This window comes from Corylus avellana, chromosome ca3 (genome assembly GCF_901000735.1).
Source record: "Corylus avellana chromosome ca3, CavTom2PMs-1.0".
Lineage (NCBI taxonomy): Eukaryota > Viridiplantae > Streptophyta > Magnoliopsida > Fagales > Betulaceae > Corylus > Corylus avellana.
In genome coordinates, this window is record NC_081543.1 from 12,174,190 (window position 1) to 12,182,388 (window position 8,199).

Genomic DNA, 8,199 nt, shown 5'->3' on the forward strand with positions numbered 1-8,199 from the left:
AGGCGTGGTCTACAGTCGATTGAGCTATACCTTGGAGACAATTTTTATGAGACCTACACGCCCAAGTAAGTAAATAAACCATCTCATATCAAATGTAATTTTAAAAACCACCTATGGGTGAAAAAATTGTATCAAAAAGTAAGAGAGTAAATGTAGCATTATTCCTAGAGCAATGCTATTTAGTAGACTAAATATCATTTTTATTATTCTTAAAATTTATTTAGATAAATGAATTATATATAAACTCTCTCGTAATTACTACCTAAATTATTAACAATTTTGCTTTATCAATCGACGCGTTTTGGTTTGAAAACACAACTAAGCAGCAACGTCCTTTCCACAACCACATTAATGGTCTTGCTTTATCTCAATTTTTTAGCTATTTGTTGAGCCGAATGAATGCTCTGGCTTCTCAGTCAAAAAGCAAGAGTCGTGTTTTGGTTTAAAACATGCTACTATGAGGAGCAACGTCCTTTCCACGAGCACAATAATGGTCTTACTTTATCTTAAAGGCGACAGACATAGTATGACAAGGTAATGGTGATGGAAAGGGATCGGATCCCTTCGAATTTTCTCGGGAATTCGAGGTATTAAATTTCTAATATGGACCATTAATTTTTATCTAACGGTGTGGATTAGGCCACTAATAAAATATTATTAAAAAATTATTTATATTTAAAAAATAAATCAAAATCTAAATAATAATAAATTAATAAAATAGTTTTAAAAAAATTTAAAACACATGGGCTGGCCGGCCACCCCTTTTGGGAGGTTAGGGGTGGCTTCGGCGGTCTAGGGTGGCCGAAGTGTCAAAAAGAAAAAATTTATTGGCTTTGGCCCTTTGGGATGGACGATTCGCCCCCAAGGGCCGGTTGGGGGTGGTTCAACCGCCAATTGGGGATGGCCGAAGCTACCCCCCGTTCTCCTTTTTTTAAAAAAAAAAAATATGATGTAGCACCCAAAAACCTAGGTACCATGCCACGTGGCGCTTTGAAACCACAAGTACCATGCCACGTATAAGGGTGACGTGGTGCTCCTTTAAATACCCTAACAGAATCTTGATGGAAGTACCAAGTAGGTTTATTTGCTTACCACATGTACCATTTGTAACATTTTTAAAAACTCAGGTAGCTATTTGATTTTGGTGCAAACCACAGATATTGGAAAGATATTTAACCCATAAAAAAAAATTGTTTCTCAACTTTGCAGTTTCATTAAACTAAGTAACTGATGATTAGCTGAATACACCATGTTACACTAAATATTAGAGTATACTATAGCGGAAAGCAAAAATAAGTGATATGAGGCAACTAATCAATTATGTATCATCATTATAAACTCAAAGTTTCCAAACAACATTGCTATAATAATAATAACTAACAACTATCTAAGCAAACCTGATAGTGTGAGTCATTCTCTCAGCATCTTCATCCCAGCGAATTTCTTATTCTACATCCTGGCAACTTGCTAATCTGCAAAATACTGAAGTGCTTCATAAGTGAAAAAAAGTAATTGCGTAAGTCTAAGATTTAGTAAGTAAATTATTACGAAATTGGTCCATGTAATGAGCCTCAATTAAGGAACATTCCATAAGCTTCAATTATTAAACGTGAGTTTTCATGAAGTGTTGTCTCATTTCTACGCCATTGAAATATGATATATTTTTAAAAAGGTAGGCTATAGGGTTATATAGAAATTAAAACCATTTAAGAAATATTTTAAAGCATGTTAACCAATATATAAATAAATGAAACTATATGTAGTGTTTTTAAGAGTGTTGAACATCTTTAGATAACATAACTTTGTTTAGACATTTGTTTTGAAATTTATCATCTAAAAACTTTTCAATCTTTTTTTAGCTTTTGTTATTTTGAAAAAGTTCACATACTTCCTAAAACTACTACTCAATTAATAATATCATCATAAAATTTGAATTAAGACAATGTCTCCAGCGTGTTTCGTGCCATTGGTGCGTTTCTTTTTGTTTTCATAGTGTGGGCCTAGGCCTACTTTTAGCAAAATAAATGGTGTAAAAAGTATGCTTTGCTAGTTTTGTAAAGAAAAATGTCAATAATATATTGATGGTTAATATAATGTAGACCATACTGGAAACGTGTTGACCGCACGGTCAAGTAATCAATTATCATGATATTCACACACACCTATTAACTAAAAGCATCCATCATCGATCCTTTCATGGGCCCGGTTGTAGAAAAATCAGCACCGAAGATGCCCTCCTCCTTCCTTTTAAGTGGTGGATAATAAACAAACCATTCTTCCCTACGAATTTTCTTTGAAAATTATAATTTACCAATGGCTTTTCAATATATTCACAACTCCACAAGTACCCCTTTCCATCATCACGCTGTTCCTAATGGATGACCATTGACTTGGTGTCAACATGAGTTAATGCCACGGGACCTAAAAAGTTTATGAAAAGATAAAGTGAAACAAATTTCCGGCAATTTGGTGGGCCTACGACTAATTAATTTCTTGCAGACCATATAATTTGGACCGACAAAAATTTTGTTACCAATTTGACTCTAAAAAAGGTTTTATTTTTATTTTTATTTCTTTTTAGTTTGTTGAAGAAAAAGGTCCTCGATCGAAGTGGAGGACCCAGCATCAATAATAATGATGGTTAAGATAATGTAGACCATAGTGGAAACGTGTTGACCGCATGGTCATATATAGGTCAAGTACTCAATTATCAGGATATTAATGCACACATATTAACTAGATTAATACTATTTAGTACACTTTCATACGATTGTCAAATAATTATAATAATGTGGCAATAAAAATTAATCTTTAACTCAACAAGGCACTTGTAAAAATAAAAATTAATGGTTGATATTCACTGTCACATCATTATAGTTGTACGATAATAATAAAAAAGTCTACTAAATATGATTATGTGTCAACTATGATGATATATCATTAAATACCACTTTTCAAATTCTTTTAAACTACTAAAAAAACATGATCACATGCAAAAGATTCATGTCTTAAAAGCTAATTTGTATGAAATTTCTCACATATCAATTTATATGAAACAAAAGTAAGAAGTAATAGAAATTCTTAACGTGATTATGTGGTGACCCTACGCCTCAAATTAATTAATCTTTTATTTAGGTTTATGATTGATTATAGTTTTTCAACATCTATTTTTAAATGTTTTAAGGTTTGATAAAAGAAAAAAACTTGAAGTCCTTACATCGACAAGATGAATAAGTTTTAAGAGTACAAGATCATTGCAAAATATTATTATCACATACACCATGTATACAAACAATTACTCTGATTCTGGGATGACCTCTAACTCCTGGTTTTGACGTTCTACTAGTATATTTGCATTATTTTTTACATGGCCAGCAGAAGCAAAGGGATTAGGAGGCATAATTAATTTATCTTCATCTCCTTCCAACATTTTAACAACATCTTTTATGGAAGGACGATCCATTGGGTGCCATTGGATGCACCAGAGTCCTACAGTTGCAAGCTTCTTTGCAATTTTAGCGTCTCCATCATCCTCAACAAAGATTCGTATATCTTCTTTTTGTTCCAAGACATTGTAGATCCATTCTGGAAAATAGATTTGGCCACTATTTTCAACAGTAATGTCAACATTTTTCCTCCCTCCGACCATTTCAAGTAACAATATTCCAAAGCTATAAACATCTGCTTTAGAAGACACATTCCCAAAATTTCTAGAGAACACTTCGGGTGCAATGTAACCCATGGTCCCCCTGGCCGTGGTCATGGACACTGCACTTTGATCCTTTGCACACAACTTGGCAAGACCAAAATCAGAAATTTTTGGATTGAAGTTTTGGTCTAACAAAACATTGTGAGGTTTGATATCAAAATGGAGGATTCGTTGGTCACATCCTTGATGAAGATATTCAATTCCTTTAGCTACGCCAAGAGAAATATCTTGCAGCTTATCCAGATTAAGGATGGGGTTCTTGGCGGCCGTTGAAGATATGAACTTCTCTAGTGAATCATTTGGCAAGAACTCATAAACAAGAGCTCGTCTAAATCCATCAGCACAGAAGCCAACCAAACGAACTACATTCACATGATGGATTGTACCCATTGTTCTTACTTCGTTTATAAATTCTTCCCCATTTCCCTTAGAAGTGTTGAGGATCTTTACTGCAACGTAAATTTCATGGGAAAGCTTTCCTTTGAATACTATTCCATATGCTCCTTCACCTAACTTTTCACAAAATTGACTTGTAATCCTTTTAATGTCGACATAGGAGTATCTTGTGGGTTTGAAATTTCTGTAGTCTTCCAAAAACTTGTTGATCTTTGCTTGATGTTCTTTTTCTACTTTATCATAAGTATATAACCGGTAGAGAGCAAAGATAGCTAGTGGTAATAGTAATGAACCTAAGGTGATACCTGCGTAATAAACATGTGTGAGTCAATAGTTTACATCTCCTCAATAAAAAAGAATTTTGAATGGCCAAGACAACTCACCAGTGATCGCTAACTTTGATAATGCACCTGTTAAAGATTTAACATAATTAGCTTCTCATTCTATATTTCCAAAAAAATAAATATTTTTCGCTAAAATTTTCTTGCTAATAGCCTAGTTATATTGAATTTAGACCCCTTGAGGTCAAGTTGTAGGCGTCTAAGAGGGCTAAAGGTACTGTGCAGTGATTTTCCCCGAGTTATTTTATTTTTGCGTGGAAATGAATGCACGTTGGCTTGAAAACTGTACATGAAGAAATTGAGTACAGAGGTGGAAATTGGAGAGAAGACAATACCTTCGAGGAAGCATTCGGTTTCTAATTCAGTGCTATGTTTCTTCAATCTGCATTTCTTGCCTTTTGCTTCACAGTGTCCACATACTGGTCTGGACCATTGCAGTTCAAGATTTTTCTCATCGTCACCGAGTACTGTAGTTTTTGGAATTGATGGAAGAGTATACATCTTTGTACAAGATGATAGGGGTAACTTCATTAAGTCATAACCTTCATTGAAGGCATTACCTTCATTGAAGGCATAAACCTGGTGGTTTGGGCTACTAAGACAACGGATAAACTCGAATTTTACTTTTCTTGGGGAACAATTGAAGAAGGCAAAGTCTGAAAGGCTGTAATACGGGGAATCTACTTCGAATTGGAAAGGCGAGGAAGATAAATTGAGTCTCCTAAGCTGCTTTGGAATACAATGAGCTGGATCATATAATTGAAGTACCTGATATTTGTAGTTAATCCGTTTGACAAAAAGCTTGACTGAATTCGGCAGCTCAACCACTGTATCGTTTGTATCAGTGCAAGAGAGATGAAACCCAGGATACCCACAGTGCTCTGGCTGACTGTTAACCCGGAAGGGGAATCGGATGACTGGGCCATGAGCTCCACACGGCAATTCAGCACACCCATTACTTTGGCATTCTCCAAGGTCTATGATGAAAGCCACAAACAACAAGAAGTATGAGAAATCCATTTCTAAGCAAAATATCCAATCTCTCTACTCTGGAATGCTTCTCAGAGATATATAGCTAGGCTTTCTCCAGTAAATTTCGGATGAACTTCTCTTGGACTTGGACTTATGTAGTAATGGTGACTGTATGAACCCAAGAACAGTCAGCTTCCCAAGGCTATGTTTGGCAATGGAATGAACTTTGGAGGTGAAATATATGGTAGCAAATTTGATTGATATGAGTTAAAAAGTAAGAATGTTTTGTATAAAAAAATGAAAAAATTTTGTTTTGTAATAATTTTTTTATTTGAATATGGTAAAATATAATTGATTTGATGTAAAAAATAAGAATATTAAAGTCGATTTTAAAAAAAAAAATGTAAATTTTCTTTTTTGAGTTTTGGGTCATGGGTCTTGTTTACGGTCTGGCTTCTTGCCAAACATAACCTAAGGCCTTGTTTGGGAAGCAAGATTTTTCAACTCAAACTGAAATTTTTTCTAAATTCATGTTTGGCAATTTTTTAAACTCAATTCAACTTAACTCAAAAAATTTCAACTTAACTCAAAAATTTTCATCCAAATTAATAAAAATTATAAATAAAGATTGAAAAAATAAATAAATAAATTTAGGGTAGTCGAAACACCCCAGGTGGTGGTTGGGCCACCCCAAGCCCAACTGGGGTGGTCCGACCATCCCTTAATATTTTATTATTTTTGTAAACTTCTTATTATTATTTTTTTAATTAAATTTAAAATATATAGAATATTTTATTATTATTTCTATCAATGTGACATATGTTTCATTTATGGCCTTAGGATATCTCTCAAGAGAGATCCTAATTATTAATTGACATATTTTCTAATTATTTGACATATTTTCAACTATTATAGAGTTGGCTCGGTTGCCTTTATTTTATTTTATTTTTTTTGTAACTTTTCCCTCTCCCCTCTTCCCCGCATTAAAAAAAAAAAGGGGTGGGGGGTGGTGGGGGGTATGAGCATTTTAAAAAAAATAATAATAATAATAATTTGAACTTTGCTAGTATTATTTTTTATATTAGCTTAGATTTATCTTCTTTTTAAAGTTGGAATGCTTTGAAATGATGATAATGTGCAAATTTTAGAGTATACATTTTAGGCAAAGTAGTTGCTACTTGCTTCTCGTCTCGTATTTCAAAGCATTTTCATGAGATATCTCATTCTCTTTTCCATTTAAATAAGAGTAGGAAAATCTCACTTTGTAACAACCCTTTTTCCTATGTCAATTAGAAGATCGTACTTTAACTAACATAAGTATGCTAATCTTTGCAAGCAGATTGAACTTTTTTTCCCCTTTCTAATAAGCAGATCATTTTATGTTGATATCTCATGCTTTGGTTTAGAAACAATAAGTTTAACTCCTCTTGTATCCCCCTCCCACGTTCCTGTATTGTATTTGAATAAATAAAATAAAATTATAAAAAATAAATAAATAAAAAGTGGAACCCCTCCAGTGAATTCAGAGCTACATGGCCTAAAAGAATTTCTTTACTAACACATGCCAGCTGGTCCTAAAATGAGTCCCTTTTGTGATCCAAAGTACTAATATCGCCTATTATATATATACAACCTTTCGAGTAATGCCGTTATGGAGAGAATCCGTTTTTAAAAGTGTCAATTATGCTACATAGATTTAATTTAAGGGTGAATTAAATTAAGCTGGAAAAGAAATGATAGGATTATAAAATATTTTACAAAATAATTTTATTGTCCTATTATGATTGAAAACGAGTTAAATTTATATTTTAAAAAATTTAATCATATTTAAAAAAAATAATAATAAATTAGAAGCCTAACAATTTTTCAGCTGAAAAGGCTAAAAAAAAAAAAAATTGCTAAATAGAAAATCTCTTTTTAAACCATGAGATGGTAGAATTTGTAAATGGGTTAAAGTAATTCCAAAAATATTTATGTATAATATTTATCCCACAAAAGAAAAGGTAATTGTGAAGTGGGAGAGTGTTGTTCTCAAAGTTAGAATTGTCAGAGTCATTTATTTATGAGGAGTTCAAAGGGAAGTTGTGGCATTTAAAACTCTCCACATCCAATTCCCAATGCTCCAACTACCTCACATTTACTCCGATCGACGGATGGACGGATGGATGGGACGGATGTGCTCTGCGCCTGCATTGGTGGTGGCTCAGAAACGACCACCCAATTTATCGTGATTCGTGAGAGAGAGAGAGAACACGTAAGCATGCATGTGAAGCTCATAAATGAGACAATTGGGGCTGAGATTTGTGTCGTCTTCCTGTGGTCCCCCCTCTGGCCTCTACGCACAACAGGACAAAAAGAAGTCAGTTGAGTATAACATGGCCATCAATAATGGGGAGGAATAGGTCTGTCAATAGAAAAAGAGAAAAGGAAAGCAGAAAAAAGTATCCAGCTAGCAAAGGAAAAAACCAAACACAATTTCGTCCTTATTACATCAAAATCATGTGACCTTGTCCCCAAAAAAAAAAAAAATAATAGTCGTTTTTTCTTTACCTGCCAGAAGAGAACAAAGCCATGTGAAAATCTGCTTTTTGTAAATGATCCTCTGATGACTTAGCGATAGCAGTAGTCCTTCTAACATTTCCACCACAAAAGTCTGATTCATGGAGCAGTGGAAAGGACAGAATCTCTGCTGGATCACCGACACACCCGGACATGCAATTTTGTCAAATATCAAGGGTCTAAAATGCAATTTGAGAAGAAATGATGGATTGGATCCAGCAA

General features: G+C 33.8%; 1 protein-coding gene across 1 annotated transcript; it reads right to left on the minus strand.

Moving 5' to 3' along the window:
* Nucleotides 1-3,231: 3,231 nt before the first annotated feature.
* Nucleotides 3,232-5,607, minus strand: LOC132174656 (rust resistance kinase Lr10-like). Its single transcript, XM_059586293.1, has 3 exons — nt 4,782-5,607; nt 4,489-4,515; nt 3,232-4,410 (listed from the first exon to the last, which is right to left on the minus strand). The coding sequence occupies exons 1-3, from the start codon at nt 5,464-5,466 to the stop codon at nt 3,296-3,298; spliced, it is 1,827 nt and encodes a 608-aa protein (XP_059442276.1). The 5' UTR covers nt 5,467-5,607; the 3' UTR covers nt 3,232-3,295.
* Nucleotides 5,608-8,199: the final 2,592 nt, after the last annotated feature.

Bases quoted from the DNA above. Each gene is read 5' to 3' on its own strand.
- LOC132174656 (XM_059586293.1), bottom strand. From the start codon at position 5,466: ATGGATTTCTCATACTTCTTGTTGTTTGTGGCTTTCATCATAGACCTT. The intron at 4,516-4,781 runs GTATTGTCTTCT...AATCTTTAACAG, and splicing joins AACCGAATGCTTCCTCGAAG to GTGCATTATCAAAGTTAGCG. The intron at 4,411-4,488 runs GTGAGTTGTCTT...TTTATTACGCAG, and splicing joins ATCAAAGTTAGCGATCACTG to GTATCACCTTAGGTTCATTA.